Source organism: Oncorhynchus tshawytscha, linkage group LG15 (genome assembly GCF_018296145.1).
Source record: "Oncorhynchus tshawytscha isolate Ot180627B linkage group LG15, Otsh_v2.0, whole genome shotgun sequence".
Taxonomy (NCBI): Eukaryota; Metazoa; Chordata; class Actinopteri; order Salmoniformes; family Salmonidae; genus Oncorhynchus; species Oncorhynchus tshawytscha.
The window spans coordinates 28,063,688-28,088,176 of NC_056443.1; the positions used below are offsets into that span (position 1 = coordinate 28,063,688).

At 43.4% G+C, this 24,489-nt stretch overlaps 1 protein-coding gene across 1 annotated transcript in view; it reads right to left on the bottom strand.

Annotated features, from left to right (window-relative positions):
- The window catches only part of LOC112214891 (neurexin-2-like), a 1,125,107-nt gene that overhangs the window by 466,229 nt on the left and 634,389 nt on the right, over positions 1-24,489 (bottom strand). Inside the window, 1 exon segment of the mRNA XM_042298402.1 lies at positions 1-158. This exon segment is cut by the window's left edge and continues 16 nt beyond it. Coding sequence (XP_042154336.1) covers positions 1-158 — 158 coding nt within the window.

Consider the following 24,489-nt stretch of genomic DNA (forward strand, 5'->3'; position numbering starts at 1 on the left):
CACCTGGCCCATCCTGTGGAGGGCGTCTGCGATCAGGTCTGGTAGTTTCCCGTTGAGGTCCACTGAGGCCAGGCAGCCCTGGTACCCGTCCCGGGACGCGATCAGCTTGGGCAGAGTGTTGTACATGCTCTTCCCCACGCCACCGATGTACAGCTCCCCTGGAGTGGACAACAACCAAACAGCAATATTAAAAAGCTGTCCAGCATTAATTCACACTTGCATTGTAGAATCTCCATGGTGAGATTTCTCAGGATGATGGCAAGAACTGTATATTACATGGCAAGTCTTACAATATGTGTGGTCTTCCATCACAAGTCTTACTGTATGTGTGGTCTTCCATCACAAGTCTAGTTCAAGATTCAGGGTCATTTTACAGGTGAATGTTACTGGCCTGAAGGAAGAAATTATCAGCCCAATAATAAAACTGACAGAGAGAGTTTGCACTTGCAAAAACTGTCATGTTATTGCATCTGATTCTTGAGTGTTTCATGTGCTGGCAGCTGGCTATACTTAAGAAATAAGGCACGAGGGGGTGTGGTATATGGCCAATATACCACGGCTAAGGGCTGTGTCCAGGCACTCCGTGATGCGTTGTGCAAAAGAACAGCCCTTAGCCGTGGTATTTTGGCCATATACCACAAACCCCCGAGGTGCCTTATTGCTATTATAAACTGGTAGCCAACGTAATTACCCATTCTGATATACCACAGCTGTCAGACAATCAGCATTCAGGGCTTGAACCACCCAGTTAATAATTGACTATAGAACTGAAGAAATGTAATGGGCATTTGAAGCCTAATTGACTGTGTAGAAACCACAATGAAAAACATAATGTATATCTCAACAATGGTGTTGTTGGCTCAAAATTTCAAATAGAATATGAATCCTGCTTCTGAAGGTAACGAAAATGTGTAGTCTAGTAGCTTTGCATCAAACAGAGTCAGCACATAAAGACGGCCTCATGAAGGTGAAATTCACACTATGTTTGGTGGCTGAATATAAACCTGGGCTTCTGCCTAACTGAAATACCAACAAATTAAAATTAAACAATTTATGCTTCAGCCATAATTAGAATTGAAAACTATTTCCTAACCACCCTACAACACCAAAGACGTAAATAATATGATTTCTTTTCTGTCTTTGGTGTTGTATTCTGATATTTCACTGACAACAATCAGGTTGAAGGAGAGCAGCGCACGCCGAATCACTTCCCACCTACGAGAAAAAGAAAATCACATTGTAGGATTTTAATAAATGTATTTGCAAATGAAGTATTTGGACAAGAACAAAAGTTTATCTCAATACTTTGTTATATACCCTTTGTTGGCAATGACAGAGGTCAAACATTTTCTGTAAGTCTTCACAAGGTTTTCACACACTGTTGCTGGTATTTTGGCCCATTCCTCCATGCAGATCTCCTCTAGAGCAGTGATGTTTTGGGGCTGTTGCTGGGCAACACGGACTTTCAACTCCCTCCAAAGATTTTCTATGGGGTTGAGATCTGGACACTGGCTAGGCCACTCTAGGACCTTGAAATGCTTCTTACGAAGCCACTCCTTCATTGCCCGGGCGGTGTGTTTAGGATCATTGTCATGCTGAAAGACCCAGCCACGTTTCATCTTCAATGCCCTTGCTGATGGAAGGAGGTTTTCACTCAAAATCTCACGATACATGGCCCCATTCATTCTTTCCTTTACACGGATCAGTTGTCCTGCTCCCTTTGCAGAAAAACAGCCCCAAAGCATGATGTTTCCACCCCCATGCTTCACAGTAGGTATGGTGTTCTTTGGATGCAACTCAGCATTCTTTGTCCTCCAAACACGACAAGTTGAGTTTTTACCAAAAAGTTATATTTTGGTTTCATCTGACCATATGACATTCTCCAAATCTTCTTCTGGATCATCCAAATGCTCTCGAGCAAACTTCAGACGGGCCTGGACATGTACTGGCTTAAGCAGGGGGACGTCTGGCACTGCAGGATTTGAGTCCCTGGCGGCATAGTGTGTTACTGATGGTAGGCTTTGTTACCTTGGTCCCAGCTCTCTGCGGGTCATTCACATTCACCGTGTGGTTCTGGGATTTTTGCTCACCGTTCTTGTGATCATTTTGACCCCACGGGGTGAGATCTTGCGTGGAGCCCCAGATTGAGGGAGATTATCAGTGGTCTTGTATGTCTTCCATTTCCTAATAATTGCTCCCACAGTTGATTTCTTCAAACCAAGCTGCTTACCTATTGCAGATTCAGTCTCCCCAGCCTGGTGCAGGTCTACAATTTTGTTTCTGGTATCATTTGACAGCTCTTTGGTCTTGGCCATAGTGGAGTTTGGAGTGTGACTGTTTGAGGTTGTGGACAGGTGTCTTTTATACTGATAACAAGTTCAAACAGGTGCCATTAATACAGGTAACGAGTGGAGGACAGAGGAGCCTCTTAAAGAAGAAGTTACAGGTCTCTGAGAGCCAGAAATCAAGCTTGTTTGTAGTGACCAAATACGTATTTTCCACCATAATTTGCAAATAAATTCATAAAAAATCCTACAATGTGATTTTCTGGATTTTTTTCCCTCATTTTGTCTGTCATAGTTGAAGTGTACCTATGATGAAAATTACAGGCCTCTCTCATATTCTTAAGTGGGAGAACTTGCACAGTTGGTGGCTGACAAAATATTTTTTTGCCCCACTGTATATATATATATATATATATATATATATATATATATATATATATATATATATGAATATATATATTTTTTGCTCAGAGAACACGCTTGCATGTGATAACCAAAAAAAAACGGTTTTGGGTAGCAAAACGCTTTAACACAGCAGATGTTTGCTCATATTTATTTAACATGCTGACATTTTTCAGCACATTCCTACTGCTAGATGACCGACAGATATTATACATAATCAAACATTTTGGAAGAAGGGCTGAAGTGACGGGAATATTTGGGAGCACATTTCTAAAATTCAAATCACTTGGAGCTGATTTCCATGTGTTTTTACAGTCTTATGTCCAACAATGATAATCATTTTTGCTCAGAAAACGTCAGAGGCCGAATAAAACCACCCCGCCACTTGGGGAAATGCATTGCCCGCTCACATGTGAGAATAAAACAATGATTTTCCAGCACATGACTAAATTATTCCTCTCTCTCTCTCTCTCTCTCTCTGTCTTGTGTCTATCCAGTTTCGAGACTTGAGAAGTTGGCATGCTGGCAGACGAACTTGCTATTGGAGCAGACAGGACTGTCACGTCCCAACAGCTGTTTATTCAGGTCGTCTGCCAGTAGTCTGCCTGTAAACACTGGGTATCATAATGTATTGGAACAGAGGAGGGAGATGTCGAACCAGCTGTTAGTGGTATACTCCTGGGAACGACTTGCATCCACCTTGACAAAATGCTCACGGTTATGGAATAGAGTGTAACATGTCTCCAGAATTGATTCATGGCAGAGAGTTATAGGGAATGAGAGAATAGGGTATAGATTGGGATTGATGTTTGATGCAGACAGAGCTGTGTTGATGTCCATATTCCTTTGTGAGCTCTTACATTCACACAACACTGTCTTTGGAGAGGTGAGGGCTTCCTATGGACAAGTCAGAGATTGACAGTTATTGAAGATTGGTATTATTGAAGTTTACTCTATTTAATTGTACTATGTGAAGCAATAACCATTGTGTTGGTTCCATAACTTTATTCATTGATCAACTTTTTGTACAATAATTTTTTCCATTTAAATGTATCATTATTCTGTGCTAGAGAGCTTTGATGTGACTGCCAAACTAAATGATGAAACATCTGTGCATCAACACTCCTTTGATGCAAGTGCAATATGAATAAACAACTTTATTTAGCTCCTGGCATTTCTTATCGTCAGCCTTTATCTAAACCAGGAAGTGCCATTGAAATGAAACATTTATTGTGGTCTATATTTCCCAGGGAACCATTGGCTAAAAGGGCAACCCTTGCAAACAAAATGCAGTGCCACAGGCAGCCTTTGTGTGTATAAATTCAGCAAAACTCTGGAGAGTACATTCATAAAAGTGCCCCAAATATGAATCTTTGGCATGAGAGAAGAAATAAGCCCACTAGGTGAAAGACCTGTCAGAGTAATTGAATAAGTAAATGATGGTTCACAGTCCTCTTCCTTAAACTAATGTGTGTTTGACACTTAATATGCCGCAGTCAAGGCTGTAAGGCATTTTAATCAATACTGTAGATTCATTAGCTGTAGAACTGAATGATGCCCTCAGTTTTTAGAGAAGCAAAATCACTTCTCAAATATGAATTTTTATTGCTGGGGGTACTCCAAAAAGTGCACACAATGCAGTTGTATAAAAGTTAGCAGTTAGCATTTTGAAGAGTCAGTGGGCTGGCTATAATGCATTCCATTGAGAAAAAATAACCATTAAGTGTAGCAAATATGCCAAATAGCTGTTTTTGTCTTGTTTTGCAAGATTGAGCACAAACTAACACACACACTAGGACACACAAACACATTATTTGTCCCTTGACTAAGTTCCAGGAGACCTGTGTGGGGTATTGTGGGTCCCGTTCCAGCTGCGTTCCTCCCTTGGTCCCTTCATTGGACTGGTAATTGGTCTGTGGTAATTAGTAATCTCTCTCTTTCTCTTCCCCCTCTCTCCCTCTCTGTATCCCTTCGCGAGCGATAGTAAAATAACTTTTGAACATCAAATCGGCAGTTACTCACCCCAATTAGGGCATCTACTTTCAACTTCGACTCATCTGCCCTGGGCTCTCTGTAATTCCGATCCAATTTTCAGGCTACACAAGAGGAAACGGCGGCATTACAGAGAGGGGGGATCCTGGATTAGATTAAGGCGAAGGGAAAACCAACCACCTCTTTCCTCCATTCTACTGGCCATTTGATAATTAGACAGAGGACCTCAGATCGCGGATTTGCTACCAATGGGACTCTCGGAACAGCAAAATGTGTTGCATTTCAGAAACATGGCTCTCGGACAAGACACCCCCCACGGCTATCCAACTCAATGGATTCTCCATTCAAGTGGGCAGACAGGACAGTGGAGTCGGGGAAATCGGAGGGGGGTTGCCTCTTCAGCATCACCAAACGGTGTGCTAATTCCAGAGCGGTTGAAGTGTCGACCCACTGTTCACACGTCTTGGCATATCTGATGGTCAAATGCTGACCCTTCTAATTTTCAGCTGTTATAGACACTGCTGTATACATTCCACCTCAGGACAATAAAAATAACAAGCTTGAGCTTAAAACCTCTTTGGGCTAGGGGGCAGTATTTTCACATCCAGATGAAAGGCGTGCCCAAAGTAAACTGCCTGCTACTCATTAGTAGATTCAGATAGGAAACACTCTGAAGTTTCTAAAACGGTTTGAATAATGTCTGTGAGTATAACAGAACATATTTGGCAGGCATAACCCCGAGGGCAAACCATCCAGGGAAAACATTTTTTGAGCTTAATCTGTTTTCCATTTGTTTTCTATGGCAATCAATTTTAAATAGAAATATGCTTGCAGTTCCTATGGCTTCCACTAGATGTCAACAGTCTTTAGAAATTGGTTGATGTTTTTCCTTTTAGAAATGAAGAAGTAGCCCTGTTCTTTCCATGTGCCACTCCAGGTGCACTCTAATGTTTTGGTGCGCGCGACCTGGAACGTGCTTCACTTTGTTTTCGTCCGGTATTGAGCACAGTATTTCCCGTCTTAAATTTGATCGATTATTGACATTTTGGGGATATAAAGAAGCAATTTATCGAACAAAAATACCATTTGTGATGTTTATGGGACATTTTGGAGTGCCAACAGAAGAAGATCTTCAAAGGTAAGGCATGAATTATATCATTATTTCTGACTTTTGTATAGCACCTGCCTGGTTGAAAACTGATTTTCATGTGTTGCTTTCGCCATAAAGCCTTTTTAAAATGTGACACTGCGGCTGGATTAACAAGAAGTTAATCTTTAAACCGATGTGTAACACTTGTATGATTTATGAATTCTTAATATGAGTATTTCTGTTTTTGAATTTGGCGCGCTGCAATTTCACTGGGTGTTGTCAAATCGATCCTGCTAAAGTGATTGGCGCGCGAAGGGATCCATAAGAAGTTAATGAACTGTACAAGGCTATAAACAAGCAGGAAAACCTACAATCAGAAGCTGCCTTTCTGGTTGCCGGCAATTTTCATTTTTGCATCACTAAGCCAAGTGATGTCCAACTTCCATCAACACCTCTCCAACGCCACTAGGGGCGATAAAGTCATAGACCACTGCTATTCTACCCACAAGCAAGCATACAAGACCCTCCCTCACCTGCCATCCGGCAAATCAGATCATGATTCTGTACAAGCAGAAGCTGAAGCAGGTAGTACCCGCGATTTGCTCTGTTGAGAAATGCTCACCAGAATCAAAGGTTATAATACAGGACTGCTTTGCTAGCGCTGATTGGAAAATGTTTCGAGACCGCCGATAACATTGACGAGCTAACCTCCTCCATCCCCGGCTTCATAAGAAAATGCAGACACTGTACCCACGGCGACGTTGTACACACGGTGAGGGTTTGCTTCCCCAAATGAAAGCTCTGGATTAACACAGAGGTTGGCGCTAAACTAAAGAACAGGGCTACCGCACACAGAGCTATCGTAGACAAGCCTGATGCTACGGCCAACAACAGGAATAAGTACAAGAAGGTACTATGACCTCCGCAGAGTCATCAAACAAGCAAAGGGACAATAAAGGAACAAGGTGGAGTCCTATGACACAGCCTCCAACGCCAGCCGCATGTGGCAGAGGCTCCAGTCCATTACGGATTTCAAAGGAAGAACCAGCCCTGATCTGCCCAACGACTCCTTTCTACCAAACTAACTCAATGCAAATGTATGCACGCTTTGACAACAACAACTTCGACCCAGGTGTGAGGGCCATCGACAGCCCAGAGGATTGGGTGATCTCGCTCTCCGAGGCCGCCGTGAGAATGGTCTTTAATCAGGTCAACACCCACAAGGCTGCGGGCCCCGACCGTATTCCAAAGCATGTTCTCAGAGCAGGCATATTCACAGAAGTGTTCAACATCTCCTTGTCCCAGTCTGTAATCCCCACATGTTTTAATACGACTTCAATCATTCCTGTTCCTAACAACTCTAAGGCTTCATGCCACAATGATTATCACCCTGTAGCACTCACATCTGTACCCATGCTTTGAGAGGCTGGTTATGGCACACATTAACTCCACCACCCCAGACACCCACGTCCACATGGAGCAGGTAGACAGCTTCAAGTTCCTCGTGTCCAAATCACTAACGACTTGAAATGGTCCAAACACACACGCACAGCCGTGAAGAAAGGGTGACAGTGCCTCTTCCCTCTCAGGAGGTTAAAAAAGTTTGTCATGGGCCCTCATATCCTCAAAAGGTTCTACAGCGGTACCAATGAGAGCATATTGACTGGCTGCATCACTGCTTGGTATGGCAATAGCACCGCTCTCGATCGCATGGCGATACAGAAGGTTGTACATCACTGGGCCTGAGCTCCATGCCATCCAGGACCTCTATATCACAGGAGGTTGGTGGCACCTTAATTGGGGAGGACAGGCTCGTGGGAATTGCTGGAGCGGAATGAGTGGAACATGGTTTGATGCCATTCCATATATTCTGTTCCAGTCATTATTATGAGCCGTCCTCCCCTCAACAGCCTCCACTGCTCTATATCAAGCTGTGTGAACAGAAGGCCCGGAAAATTGTTAAAGACTACAACCAACTAAGCCATAGACAATTATATCTGCTGCCGCACGGCAAGAGGTACCGGTGCATCAAGTCAGACACCAACAGGCTCACGAACAGCTTCTATCCCCAAGCAATACGACTGATAAATAGCTAACAAAAGAGCTAACAAAATAGCTACAAGGTATATCTGAGTTAACCTTGTATCTTTATTGACTATTAAATACTACCTGCAACTATACAATGGGGCAAAAAAGTATTTAGTCAGCCACCAATTGTGCAAGTTCTCCCACTTAAAAAGATGAGAGAGGCCTGTAATTTTCATCATGGGTACACTTCAACTATGACAGAGAAAATGAGAAAAAAAATCCAGAAAATCACATTGTAGGATTTTCAATTAATTTATTTGCAAATTATGGTGGAAAATAAGTATTTGGTCACCTACAAACAAGCAAGATTTCTGGCTCTCACAGACCTGTAACTTCTTCTTTAAGAGGCTCCTCTGTCCTCCACTCGTTACCTGTATTAATGGCACCTGTTTGAACTTGTTATCAGTATAAAAGACACCTGTCCACAACCTCAAACAGTCACACTCCAAACTTCACTATGGCCAAGACCAAAGCGCTGTCAAAGGACACCAGAAACAAAATTGTAGACCTGCACCAGGCTGGGAAGACTGAATCTGCAATAGGTAAGCAGCTACCTACAGGACGCAGGTTTACATTAGCTAACTTCTACATACGGAAACTTCCTCAGTATTAGAGATTGCACAACAGCTGTTTTTAATGAAGAGACACACACCTCCCCTTTTGACCCGACGCTGTCGTTCTGTCCTGCAGATCCATAGAAAAAAAGCTACAGTAGATGTATATTACACATGTCCTTGTTCAGCCACGACTCAGAGAAACATAGAATGTTACATTTCTTTAGGTCCCATTGACAGGATGGTCTCTAATGGAACTCGTCTATTTTGATCTCCAGTGATTGTACGTTCGCCAATAGAATGGAGGGTAGAGGTGGTTGATTTACTCGCGGGCGTAGGGATGTCAGGGTGCCCGCATTTCGGGCCTCTTTTGTGCCGTCTCCTTCTCTTCCGAGTCTCAGGGATTAGGGCCTGGTCTGGGGTGAGCAGTAAGTCCTGCTCCGCAGACTCGTTGAAGTTAAAAATCTTCATCCAAATCGAGGTTAGTGATCACTGTTCTGATGTCCAGAAGCTCTTTTCGGTCATAGGAAACGGTGGCAGAAACAGTATATACAAAAAAAGTTAAGATAATCGCAAAAAACACACAAAATATCAAAATTGGTCAGGATTTGTAAAAATGGAAGTGATCCATTTCAGCGCCTTTCTGTTCTACAGGCAGTGAGCTTGTTGTTAACTTTCTGTTCAACAGGCAGTGAGCTTGTTGTTAACTTTCTGTTCTACAGGCAGTGAGCTTGTTGTTAACCTTCTGTTCTACAGGCAGTGAGCTTGTTGTTAACTTTCTGTTCTACAGGCAGTGAGCTTGTTGTTAACGTTCTGTTCTACAGGCAGTGAGCTTGTTGTTAACTTTCTGTTCTACAGGCAGTGAGCTTGTTGTTAACTTTCTGTTCTACAGGCAGTGAGCTTGTTGTTAACCTTCTGTTCTACAGGCAGTGAGCTTGTTGTTAACTTTCTGTTCTACAGGCAGTGAGCTTGTTGTTAACTTTCTGTTCTACAGGCAGTGAGCTTGTTGTTAACCTTCTGTTCTACAGGCAGTGAGCTTGTTGTTAACCTTCTGTTCTACAGGCAGTGAGCTTGTTGTTAACGTTCTGTTCTACAGGCAGTGAGCTTGTTGTTAACCTTCTGTTCTACAGGCAGTGAGCTTGTTGTTAACCTTCTGTTCTACAGGCAGTGAGCTTGTTGTTAACCTTCTGTTCTACAGGCAGTGAGCTTGTTGTTAACGTTCTGTTCTACAGGCAGTGAGCGTTTTCTTAAGATGCTCAATTACCCTAATAATGTGTAATTCATATATTTTTTTCACATTTCAATGATAAATGTGGGAAACCGGCAGATATCTGTTCCAGCGCCATTCTTTTCCACCAGAGGGGGACTAATTATAGATGCTCAGACACTGCCAAGACTAATGCATCTGCAGCTACAATAACAACCTCTCATAGGGCCGCACTACGACTGAGCAGAGAGACAGAGGGCTCCTGGAGGACCACTAAGAGCAGGTTCAGTAACCCCTGTTTCTGGTACACTACTGACTTAACATTTTAAGTATGTTTGTAATACTGTAGTCAAACACTATAGACTAAACACCTCTTCTATACCACTGACTAACATAAAATCACTTCACCTACAGTCAGTCAAGTCACCTAGGCTGTGTTTACACAAGCAGGCACATTTGTATCTTATTTTATCACCAACAGTTTTTTTGTCTAAACAGATCAGCCCTTTCCTACTAATTGTAAAAAAAGATCAGACTTGGGTTCCCAGCGTAAATGCGGCATTGATATCATTTCATAATAATAACCTTATGAAAAACTTGATGTATTTTTGAGCCACATTTCCCTGAGACACGGCTCTTGTCAAGCAGCTGTCCCTAAAACTCAGGCCACTGTCAAATGAAAAGATACTCCTTAGACAGACTCTCCCCTCAATCGACTCCCTAACACAGACACAACCATTACGTCTCATTAAATGGTCTATTATAAAGCTCTCTGTCTGGTTTCTATGCAACCCTGTTTATTTTCCTCCAGCTTCCCATCACAAGAAGAACGTCTATTTGTGTCTGGCTGGAGCTAACTGCCTCTAATTGACACGAATAGAATGGACCTTGATACGCACACACACACACACACACACACAGGATGAATGGCTGGCAGAAGCTGTGCGGTACAGGCCAAGACTGACACTTAATGACTTTTCTCTTTCTCCCCTTCTGACACCCAGGTGGCTCCGCTTGGATGTCAGCCCATCACTTTAAACTCAACCTTGACAAGCCGGAGCTGCTCTCCCTCCCGGGGAAGGCCTGCTCCAAGACCTCTCCACGTCTGAAACCCTACCTCTTCAAAGAGTCCCTTAACTAATCCCACAGCACCCCCACACCCACACAGAAATTCACTAACTTGTGTACAAACACTCACACCGTCTTTGCTGATAGCTACTTTACTGAGAAAAAATTTACTTATAATAATATTTTTTTGCACCTTTATTTAACCAGGTAAGCTAGTTGAGAACAAGTTCTCATTTACAACTGCGACCTGGCCAAGATAAAGCAAAGCAGTGCGACAGAAACAGCAACACAGAGTTACACATGTAATAAACAAGCATACAGTCAATAACACAATAGAAAAAAAAGAAAGTCTAATATATCTGACATATGTGGGGTTCCCAGCTAGCTATCAGAATGCACTGTAAGTCACTCTGGATAAGAGCGTCTGCTAAATGACATACATGTTACTGTAGGAACGGTCAGGGAATCTTTGATTGCAAATTACAGTGAATTTAGACTGAGCTGAATTACAGTGCATTTAGACTGAGCCGAATTACAGTGCATTTAGACTGAGCCGAATTACAGTGCATTTAGACTGAGCCGAATTACAGTGCATTTAGACTGAGCCGAATTACAGTGCATTTAGACTGAGCCGAATTACAGTGCATTTAGACTGAGCCGAATTACAGTGCATTTAGCCTCAGTCGAATTACAGTGCATTTAGCCTCAGTCGAATTACAGTGCATTTAGACAGCCGAATTACAGTGCATTTAGAGTGAGCCGAAATTACAGTGCATTTAGACTCAGTCGAATTACAGTGCATTTAGACTCAGTCGAATTACAGTGCATTTAGACTGATCCGAATTACAGTGCATTTAGACTGATCCGAATTACAGTGCATTTAGACTCAGCTGAATTACAGTGCATTTAGACTGATCCGAATTACAGTGCATTTAGACTGATCCGAATTACAGTGCATTTAGACTGATCCGAATTACAGTGCATTTAGACTCAGCCGAATTACAGTGCATTTAGACTCAGCCGAATTACAGTACATTTAGACTGAGCCGAATTACAGTGCATTTAGACTGAGCCGAATTACAGTGCATTTAGCCTCAGTCGAATTACAGTGCATTTAGACTCAGCCGAATTACAGTGCATTTAGACTGATCCGAATTACAGTGCATTTAGACTGATCCGAATTACAGTGCATTTAGACTCAGCTGAATTACAGTGCATTTAGACTGATCCGAATTACAGTGCATTTAGACTGATCCGAATTACAGTGCATTTAGACTGATCTGAATTACAGTGCATTTAGACTGATCTGAATTACAGTGCATTTAGACTCAGCTGAATTACAGTGCATTTAGACTGATCCGAATTACAGTGCATTTAGACTGATCCGAATTACAGTGCATTTAGACTCAGCCGAATTACAGTACATTTAGACTGAGCCGAATTACAGTGCATTTAGACTGAGCCGAATTACAGTGCATTTAGCCTCAGTCGAATTACAGTGCATTTAGACAGCCGAATTACAGTGCATTTAGACTCAGCTGAATTACAGTGCATTTAGACTGATCCGAATTACAGTGCATTTAGACTCAGCTGAATTACAGTGCATTTAGACTGATCCGAATTACAGTGCATTTAGACTGATCCGAATTACAGTGCATTTAGACTGATCCGAATTACAGTGCATTTAGACTCAGCCGAATTACAGTGCATTTAGACTGAGCCGAATTACAGTACATTTAGACTGAGCCGAATTACAGTGCATTTAGCCTCAGTCGAATTACAGTGTATTTAGACAGCCGAATTACAGTGCATTTAGACTCAGCTGAATTACAGTGCATTTAGACTGATCCGAATTACAGTGCATTTAGACTCAGCTTAATTACAGTGCATTTAGACTGATCCAAATGACAGTGCATTTAGACTGATCCGAATGACAGTGCATTTAGACTGATCCGAATTACAGTGCATTTAGACTCAGCTAAATTACTGTGCATTTAGACTGATCCGAATTACAGTGCATTTAGACTGATCCAAATTACAGTGCATTTAGACTCAGCTGAATTACAGTGCATTTAGACTCAGCTGAATTACAGTGCATTTAGACTGATCCGAATTACAGTGCATTTAGACTCAGCTGAATTACAGTGCATTTAGACTCAGCTGAATTACAGTGCATTTAGACTCAGCTGAATTACAGTGCATTTAGACTCAGCTGAATTACAGTGCATTTAGACTCAGCTGAATTACAGTGCATTTAGACTCAGCTGAATTACAGTGCCGTTTTAATATAATTGTGCTGCATATTGTGCTTGTAAGTGTGTGTGTTTGTGTGTGTGTGTGCACACGTGTGCGTGTGTGACAACTCTACGTGTGGGGATTCAAGTCGGACAAAAATACTATTTTGACAATAATTATGTCAGCAGGTAAGTTTAGAAATGTAGTTCAAAATAATGGGCTGGAAGATTAAACTCTGTTAATTTTTGTAATTGGTGGCAGGTCCATATTCTGTTTTCCTCTATGAAGTCTCTGATGCCATCTTGATTGTTGTTGTTGTCTGAAAATGGCCTCCACACAGTACAATGGAACAACAAGGTTTCTGTCAAAGCAACGTTCAGCTCTGTGGCAGCACTTAGCAAGGGAAGGGGGTTAACACACCTGGGCATCTTTCCACCATTGTTCTACGCACACGCACGCACGCACGCACACACGCACACACACACACACGCACACACACACACACACCTCAGTGTCCTTCCTCTGGTAGCCCAGTTCTGAGTGCACCACACAATGAAATCACCTGGGTGCTCTGTATATCCAGTGCCCCTCAGTCAGTCAAGAGGGGTGAAGGAGAGGATGAAAGAGAGAGAGAGAGAGCAAGAGAGAAGGAGGGAGGCAGAGAGAGGGAGAGAGAGGCAGAGGTAGGAGTTTCTCACCTGCTCCAAATCCACCCTCCTACGCAATGACTGGTCATACAGTATGGGTCCCTATGGGCCTCCCTGGTCCACATAGTTCTTCCACCCAGGCGTGGTACTAAATGGGGCGTCAGTGAAGCAGTAACCTGGGGAAAGGCGCCATAGCTCCAGGCCCTCTTGAGCAGCCAAGCCCAGGAGAGAGCAGTCTCCATGGGCCATAAACAATGCTCTTCTAGGCAGTCTGGCTGTCACGCATCAATGTTCTATACACATCAATTAAATGTGCGTGTATGTGTTTGTGTGTCTATTTTGTGAATAGACACAACCACATAGCCACGTGACAGGTGTCACGCCTGCTGAAAACCCAGCGGGAGACGGATACACTCTCCTTGACCCGACACCTCACCCTGCTAGACAGGCTGGACAGGGTTCTCACTCACGTTTCCACAAAATACCTCCACAACAGGCCTTCAACTCTCCATACAATACCTCCACAACAGAGCTTCAACTCTCCAGGCAATACCTCCACAACAGGCCTTCAACTCTCCAGACAATACCTCCACAACAGGCCTTCAACTCTCCAGACAATTCCTCCACAACAGGCCTTCAACTCTCCAGACAATACCTCCACAACAGGCCTTCAAGTCTCAAATGGAACAGGCTGTGCCTCCACATTCACACTCCTTTTGAGAGATGTTTTTCAGCCCTAACTGCTAACCGCCAGACCTTTGGAGCTTTTCAACTGCACTGAATGGAAGCCTCTGTTTAACTCTCCAAGATTGGATAGAGTGAAACAGACAGGCGTCATTACACAGTTGCCACTTTCTCTCCCTCTCTAAATCTAGTTCTGTCTCTTTCTCTATTTCTCTTTCACTCTGTCTCTCTATTCCTCTTTTACTCTGTGTCTCTCTCTCTGTTCCTCTTTCACTCTCTCTCTCTCTCTCTATTCATCTTTTACTCTGTCTGTCTGTCTGTCTGTCTGTCTGTCTGTCTGTCTGTCTGTCTGTCTGTCTGTCTGTCTGTCTGTCTGTCTGTCTGTCTGTCTGTCTGTCTGTCTGTCTGTCTGTCTGTCTGTCTGTCTGTCTGTCTGTCTGTCTGTCTGTCTCTCTATTCCTCTTTCACTCTGTGTCTGTCTGTCTGTCTGTCTGTCTGTCTGTCTGTCTGTCTGTCTGTCTGTCTGTCTGTCTGTCTGTCTGTCTGTCTGTCTGTCTGTCTGTCTGTCTGTCTATTCCTCTTTCACTCTGTGTCTGTCTCTCTATTCCTCTTTCACTATGTCTGTCTCTCTATTCCTCTTTCACTCTGTGTCTGTCTGTCTGTCTTCCTCTGCTGATTTTTCTCTCTGTCATCTCTACCTCTTTCCTCCCTTTACTCTGTCTGTCTCTCTCTCGCTCTCCTCTCCCTCTCTCTATATATACAGTATGTCTCACCCTTTCCTTCCCTCTGCTGCTCTTTATTTATCTCCCTCCCTCTCTCCTCTGTGAGAGGGCTGTCTGCCGGGTGATGGAGAGGGGGACACAAGCCTGTTAAAACAATTGCGTCCCCGCGACAACGCCTGTCCGTCAGGGGGAATTTTTTACTGGGCAGCCCTGTCAGAGGGAAAAGTCCAGCCAATTGGACGCTGGGGTCTTAGCCACTGTTGTTGTCTCGTAAATCAACTGCCCTCCCTCTCTGCTCACCTCACTTCGTTGTAGTAGTCCACAATATAGGCCATAAAACTGGATAATGTGCTGCTATCCACTGAGCTGTGGTCAACACATTCTCCCACACAAACCAAAAAAAACAGGGTAAGGCGGCCATTTTGTTCTGAACATGAACTAACCTGCAAAATCAATGACTAAAGGTAAGCCTGAACTTTTTATGAACGCTTTACAAAGCTACACTTTAGCCAACCACAATTTGCTTCGGTTGAGATTGATGTGACAAAGACCAGCACATCAAAGGAGGCAAGTGGGAAACCAAAGCAATTTTGATCAAAAATGTTGTCCTACGGTAAACCTCAACCCACAGCTGTCCTCCTATCCGCAATGGGAGTCATTGATTTCAGGTCTTTATTTGTTACGTGCTCTAACATGCACACACACCAACCAAGTGCTTTCCCTCTCCCCCTGTTTTCAACAAAACTCTAGCGATCAGCAGGCGAGGAGAAGCTGGGAGGGAAAATGTCTGCGTTATAATTTACCAAAGTAAATTATAGTCGACGACAGGTCAGTGCATGAACAAATGAAAAACACTGCTCAGTTGCAGCACTCAAGCTTCGCCTATCACTTATTCACAGAGCACTGACAGGAAGGAGAGGAGTAGGGAGAGGCAGAATTGTTTTAAATGTATCCTTTATTTAACTAGGCAAGTCAGTTAAGAACAAATTCTTATTTACAATGACAGCTTACACCGGCCACACCCATATAATACTGGGCCAATTGTGTGCCACCCTATGGGACTCCCAATCATGGCCAGTTGTGATACAGCTTGGATTCTAGCACTGAGGTGCTTAGACCGCTGCACCAGTCGGGAGCCCCAAACGGCTAGAAAAGGATAGTAATATACATATTGATAAGATGGAGGGAGAGAAAACACATTTTAATAATGATGTTGATCATGAATGTTTGTTTTGATATTTTTGGTGTTGCTGATTACGGTGATGAGATTAATGATGATGAAGATGATGTTGCTGATTACGGTGATGAGATTAATGATGATGATGATGATGAAGATGATGATTACGGTGATGAGATTAATGATGATGATGATGAAGATGATGATTACGGTGATGAGATTAATGATGATGATGATGAAGATGATGATTACGGTGATGAGATTAATGATGATGAAGATGATGTTGCTGATTACGGTGATGAGATTAATGATGATGTTGCTGATTACGGTGATGAGATTAATGATGATGATGATGATGATTACAGTGATAAGGTTAATGATGATGATGATGATGCTGATTACGGTGATGAGATTAATGGTGATGAAGATGATGTTACTGATTACGGTGATGAGATTAATGATGATGAAGATGATGTTGCTGATTACGGTGATGGGATTAATGATGATGAAGATGATGTTGCTGATTACGGTGATGAGATTAATGATGATGAAGATGATGTTGCTGATTACGGTGATGAGATTGATGATGATGATGATTACAGTGATAAGGTTAATGATGATGATGATGATGCTGATTACAGTGATGAGATTAATGATGATGAAGATGATGTTGCTGATTACGGTGATGGGATTAATGATGATGAAGATGATGTTGCTGATTACGGTGATGAGATTAATGATGATGAAGATGATGTTGCTGATTACGGTGATGAGATTAATGATGATGATGATGATGATGATGATTACGGTGATAAGGTTAATGATGATGATGATGAAGATGATGATTACGGTGATGAGATTAATGATGATGATGAAGAGGATCGTGCTGATTACGGTGATGAGATTAATGATGATGATGATGATGATGATGATGATTATGGTGATGAGGTTAATGATGATGATGAAGATGATGATTGCGGTGATGAGATTAATGATGATGATGAAGAGGATCATGCTGATTACGGTGATGAGATTAATGATGATGATAAAGAGGATAATGATGATTGCTATGATGATGAAGAGGGAGCTAATGATGATTATATAATTGTGAAATTAATTTCTTCCTTTGCCTTCCTGATTCTCCTCTCTGTATCTTTCATCTTCCTTCATTCCTAACCGTTGAGGAGGACTGTATTACAAAGGGAAAAGTAACTAGATACACACTAGTTATCTTATATGATATAACATACATGGAACGATCAAGTTATGCTCCATGCCATTCATCTTCGATTATTAGGCAAATACATACAAGCTCATCTTCAGTCCATCTTCAGTCTCCACCCACCCAACACCTCATTCTCAAAATGGCAATCAGATATCATTACAGGTGGAAACTTGAGATGATTTAATGAAAAGTGAATGAAACACATGCACAAACACACACACGCACAAATTCACACACAAACACCCACACACAAACACACACACACACAAACACACACAGGAGCAATGAAAGGGCCTTGGTCGATACTTGTCTCATGTCCCAAAATACATTTCACTAGGCACACGGACAGATGTCAAGGTCATCAGTGTATCTGTGTCTCTGTGTGTGTGTGTGTGTGTGTGTGTGTGTGTGTGTGTGTGTGTGTGTGTGTGTGTGTGTGTGTGTGTGCGTGCGTACATAGGCCATGTAAATGTATGTTTATGTGTGAAGGCTATGTCAGAGGTCTTCCCATGAGGTTGACTTGCTATTAAACACCCGTACATTTAAACACATCTTAACCTTCAACACGTGCAGACTTTCTCAGCCACATGATGCTAGATCACAATGTACTTCTCTACCACTCTGGGATTTTCCATAGGGGATACTCCCCGTGATACTTTCACAAGTCACAGTCAATTACCAGCCCTCTACTCCTCCCACCGCTCCCCGACTGCAAATGGGCCGCACAGAGCTACTCTGTATGGAGAGGAGAAAGAGGGAGGAGAGGAGAAAGAGGGAGGAGAGGAGAAAGAGCGAGGATAGGAGAAAGAGGGAGGAGAGGAGAAAGAGGGAGGAGAGGAGAAAGAGGGAGGAGAGGAGAAAGAGGGAGGAGAGGAGAAAGAGGGAGGAGAGGAGAAAGAGGGAGGAGAGGAGAAAGAGGGAGGATAGGAGAAAGAGGGAGGAGAGGAGAAAGAGGGAGGAGAGGAAAAAGAGCGAGGATAGGAGAAAGAGGGAGGAGAGGAGAAAGAGGGAGGAGAGGAGAAAGAGGGAGGAGAGGAGAAAGAGGGAGGAGAGGAGAAAGAGGGAGGAGAGGAGAAAGAGCGAGGATAGGAGAAAGAGGGAGGAGAGGAGAAAGAGGGAGGAGAGGAGAAAGAGGGAGGATAGGAGAAAGAGGGAGGAGAGGAGAAAGAGGGAGGAGAGGAGAAAGAGCGAGGATAGGAGAAAGAGGGAGGAGAGGAGAAAGAGGGAGGAGAGGAGAAAGAGGGAGGAGAGGAGAAAGAGGGAGGAGAGGAGAAAGAGGGAGGAGACATCAAGTCTTTCCACATAATAGAATAGACCTGACATTGTAGAAATGACAATTCCTCTGCATCAGAATAATGGAAGAGACACATTTGATTTGATTTGGATTTGATTTGTGGATCCGTGTCTAGTAAAGGACGGAGGGGGCTGAATAGGCCGTGTTTCACATGTACACCTTGGAAGTTGAATGGATGCATAATGTGTACAACTGTTACAGCGTCGTGATGGACACAACTGGCTGGGAATTGGCATATCAAATCAAATCAAATTGTATTGGTCACATTTACATATTTAGCAGATGTTATTGTGGGTGTAGCGAAATGCTTGTGTAGCTCTAACAGTTCAGTAGTATCTAACATTGCAGTAGTATCTGAAAATTCACAACAATACACAAAAATCTAAAAGAAAAAGTATATAAATACTAGTTTGAGCAATGTCGGAGTGGCATTGACTAAAACACAGTAGAATAGAATACAGTACATACATATGAGATGAGACAAGCAGCATCTAAACATTATTTAAACATAATTAAAGTGACTAGTGCTCCATTATTAAAGTGGCCAGTGATTTCCTATGTATATAGGGCAGCAGAGTTGCGTAACCAGGTAGAAACCGGCTTGTGATGACTTTTAACAGTAATGGCCTTGAGATAGACACTGTTTTTCAGGATCTTTGTCCCAGCTTTGATGCACCTGTACTGACCTCGCCTTCTGGATGATAACGGGATGAACAGGTTATGGCTCGGGTGGTTGATGTCCTTGATGATCTTTTTGGCCTTCATGTGACATCAGGTGCTCTAGGTGTCCTGGAGGGCAGGTAGGGCAGGTAGGGCAGGCGCTGTTGTGCCTTCTTCACCACACTGTCTGTGTGGGTGGACCATTTCAGATCGTCAGTGATGTGTACGCCGAGGAACTTGAAGCTTTCCACCTTCTCCACTGCGGTCCCGTCGATATGGATAGGGGGGTGCTCCCTTTTCTGTTTCCTGAAGTCCACAATCATCTATTGTTTTTTGTTGACATTGACTGAGAGGTTATTTCCTTGGCACAACACTCCCTGGGCCCTCACCTTTTCCCTGTAGGTTGTCTCGTCATTGTTGGTAATGAGGCCTACTACTGTTGTGTCATCTGCAAACTTGATGATTGAGATGGTAGCATAGATGGCCACGCTGTCATGAGTGAACAGGGAGTACAGGAGGAGGCTGAGCATCCACCCTTGTGGGGCCCCTGTGTTGAGGCTCAGCGAAGTGGAGGTGTTGTTTCCTACCTTCACCACCTGGGGGCGGCCCGTCAGGAAGTCCAGGACCCAGATGCACAGGTATGGGTTCAGACCCAGGGCCCGAGCTTGGAGGGTACTATGGTGTTGAAGGCTGAGCTATAGTCAATGAACAGCATTCTTACATAGGTATTCCTCTTCTCCAGATGGGATAGGGCAGTGTGCAGTGCGATGGCGATTGCATCGTCTATAGATATATTGGGTCGGTAAGCAAATTCAAGTGGGTCTAGGGTGTCAGGTAAGGTAGAGGTGATATGATCCTTAACTAGCCTCTCAAAGCACTTCATGATGACAGAAATGAGTGCTACGGGGCGATTGTCATTTAGTTCAGTTACCTTCGCTTTCTTGGGTACCGTAACAATGGTGGACATCTTGAAGCAAGTGGGGACAGCAGACTGGGATAGGGAGAGATTGAATATGTCCGTAAATACTCCTGCCAGCTGTTCTGCCGTCTCAGCCGGCAGCCTTGTGAGGGTTAACATGCTTAAATATTTTACTCACATCGGCAAAGGAGAAGGATAGCCCACAGTCCTTGGGAGCGGGCAGCGTCGGTGGAACTGTGTTATCCTCAAAGTGGGCGAAGAAGGTGTTTAGCTTGTCCGGAAGCAGGACGTCGGTGTCCGCGACTTGGCTGGTTTTCACTTTGTAGTCTGTGATTGTCTGTATACCTTGCCACATACGTGTTGTGTTTGAGCCATTGAATTGCAACTCCACTTTGTCTCTGTACTGATGTTTTGCCTGTTAAATGTGGTGGTTCACGCTTTCATGAAACATACCCCCCCGCCTTTCTTCTTCCCAGAGAGTTCTTTATTCCTGTCTGCTTGATGTATTGAGAACCCAGCTGGCTGTATGGACAGGAATAGTCTATCTTGAGAGAGCCATATTTTCGTGGAACAGAGCATGTTACAATCCCTGATGTCTTTTGGAAGGAGATCCTCGCCCTAAGCTTGTCTACTTTATTATCCAGAGACTGAATATTAGCGAGTAATATACTCTGAAGCGGTGGATGGTGTGTACGCCCCCTGAGTCGGACTAGATGTCCACTCCGAATACCTCTCCTCCGCCGGCAGCGTCTTGGAGCAGCCTCTTGGATAAGTTCAATTGCCCTGGGCGGTACGAACAAAGGATCCAAATCGGGAAAGTCATATTCCTGGTCGTAATGCTTGTGAATGTCCTCTGCTCTGATATCCAACATTTATTTCCGGTTGTATGTAAAAACACAAAACATTTTCTGGGCTTATAATGTAAGAAATAACACCAAAAAACTAATACTGCAAAGTTGCTTAGGGGCTAGAAGCAGGGCTGCCGTGTCTGTTGGCGACATATTGAAACATATGTGGCATTGATGTTGTTATAGTCAAAAACCATATTGAACGATACGGTTAGTTTAATTATATTGTAATGTAGTTAAGTTTGTAATTACAAAGTTGGCGAGCATCACAAACATGCGTGCACGCACACACCCCACTCTCATCCCTCTCCACATTCAAAGTTAGTGCCTAAATAAGTACATTCACAGTAGGGGGTCAAGTCATACACAGAGACCCCTTCATACACAGAGACCCCCACATACACAGAGACCCCCACATACACAGAGACATCCACATACACAGAGATCCCTATATATACAGATACAGAGAGACTCCCACATACACAGAGACCCCTATATATACAGATACAGAGAGACTCCCACATATACAGAGACGCCCACATACACAGAGACCCCCACATACACAGAGACCCCCAAATACATAGAGACTCCCACATACACAGAGACCCCTATATATACAGATACATAGAGACCCCCACATACACAGAGACCACCAAATACACAGAGACCCCCACATACACAGAGGCCACCATATACACAGAGACCCCCACATACACAGAGACCCCTACATACACAGATTCCCCCACATACACAGAGACCACAACATACACAGAGACCCCCACATACACAGGGACCCCACATACACATAAACCCCCACATACACAGGGACCCCCACATACACAGAGACCCCACATACACAGAGACCCCACATACACAGAAACCCCTATATATACAGATACACAGAGACCCCCACATACACAGAACCCCCTATATATACTGATACAGAGAAACTCCCACATACACAGAGACCCCCACATACACATTCAGCGTCTCTCTCCTTTAGGGTGATGGTCAATAGCCATTACAGTGAGGAGCACTGATCGATGCAGGTCCAATTTAGCAGCCAGCGAAGGTGTGGGCAGCGCATGTCCACAGCTGGTTAAAGACATCAACCAGGACCACGGGTCACCACCAAGCACCAACACAACGTGCCCACTTCAGGGACCTGGTCAATCATCTGACTGCGTTCCTCTGTAACCACCGGCAACCAACAATCACCAACCAGTCAGGGTTATCTCCATCATGACACAACAGAGAGACACACTACAATGAGTAACATGGTAGTATGGGCTTCAATGCAACACAGTTTCTTTTCATAGCACCAGAAATAATAGGATGAAATACAGCAGGATGCAATTACTGTACTTCCATTTTCACCTTCACTCTGATCTAAACCTAACGGTCAGTGCTAATCGATTCTATAGCGAGGGTGTCATTACTGAACGCTATGTATTGGCGGTGCTACCGGGATACTCATTAGTGCTACCAGTGCTACTCATTAGTGCTACCGTGCTACTCATTAGTGCTACCGTGCTACTCATTAGTGCTACCGTGCTACTCATTAGTGCTACCAGTGCTACTCATTAGTGCTACCGTGCTACTCATTAGTGCCACCAGTGCTACTCATTAGTGCTACCAGTGCTACAGTGTGGGTGTCTCCTTTCCTCTCCTAGTGCTAATGATTATGGAGCCGGATGATGGCCTAACGATGGAGACCTAATTATGTTTTAGCATACCTGCAGGTGTCATTACAGAAAGGTTAGGGATAATTGGCGAAATCGCCATTGTTGTAAAACACATTGCTTTTAAAAAAGCAGTCAGCCGCAACTACTTCCTACTCGATAGGTCAGAGTGAATTGGGAGCCAAATTCCGCATGATACCCTCCGTGTCGGTCCAAATATCAGGGATTTCTGTCTAGCGTAGATTCATGAATTACAGTAGCTAACACTTTCTATAGCTGTCCAACGACATTACAATATCTCCACGTCCAAGCTATTCCAGCATTCCATTCGGTCAGTATTTGGGTAATTGAAAAAAGAAACACCACACTTATTTAGCAGACATTCCCCAAGTCTCCAGTTGAATGGGACAGCGATGGGGAGGTTGATTTCTGCTACAACAGGACCACAGCTTTATCCTTGCAGATGGGGAACTGGGAGACAATGGCTAGCGGTTTGCGCTGCGACACGCCTGCTAAGGTATGCAAAGGTTTCTGTATTGTATGGCAGAATTAGCAGCTGGCAACAGATTAGAGCCAAGCTTTTTCGGCGAAAAGCCAGCTAAGGGGTGACAAAACGGGTAATATACATTTTTACTGGTGGCAAGCACAGGCTTAATTAAAATGTGGGTACATACCTCTTCTCTCCCTTCCTCCCTTCCATCTTTCCTTCCCACCCCTCTCTTCACGTTTTATTGAGTCCTGCTCTGGGAAAAATCCAAATTAATATATTAGTCCTCTGCTGCTGCTATGGTGATTCAACAACGATTTCCGTCGATAAACGTAATTCTTATAGAACAAGGGATAGGTAGTATTACAGTAGGAACAGATGTAACTTACTGTATTTAGCCTTTTTTTAAATTCTGTCTCACTCTGTTCTGGGTAACATTATACAAATAACATTCAAGATCCCTGGTTGTTTTTATTCATCCCTCCATCCCTCTAATAAATATAGACAGTATTATCTTTGTCGTTGTCTTTTCATTAGCATAATACATCTTGGCTATCCCCAAAGGGCTGTGAGGTTTTGTATTGTGCGTGTATTTTGTATTTGTGTTTACAGGAAGGACTTCCCAATCCACATGACCAGCATACAATACTTCAACTTCCTCTTCGAGTTGAAACACAGACCCAGACATCATTAAATGGAATAGCATCAAGACCCCACAGAGAAAACAACAATAATTGTTGGGGGGTGTTAGTGTGTTCGGTTTTTATGAACCACATGGGTGTTGGTAATGGGTGTTAGTAATGGGTGTTGGTAATGGGTGTTAGTAGTGGGTGTTAGTAGTGGGTGTTAGTAGTGGGTGTTAGTAATGGGTGTTAGTAGTGGGTGTTAGTAATGGGTGTTAGTAATGGGTGTTAGTAATGGGTGTTGGTAATGGGTGTTAGTAATGGGTGTTAGTAATGGATGTTAGTAATGGATGTTAGTAATGGTGTTGGTAATGGGTGTTAGTAGTGGGTGTTAGGAGTGGGTGTTAGTAATGGGTGTTAGTAATGGGTGTTAGTAGTGGGTGTTAGTAATGGGTGTTAGTAATGGGTGTTAGTAATGGGTGTTGGTAATGGGTGTTAGTAATGGGTGTTAGTAATGGGTGTTAGTAATGGGTGTTAGTAATGGGTGTTAGTAGTGGGTGTTAGTAGTGGGTGTTAGTAATGGGTGTTAGTAATGGGTGT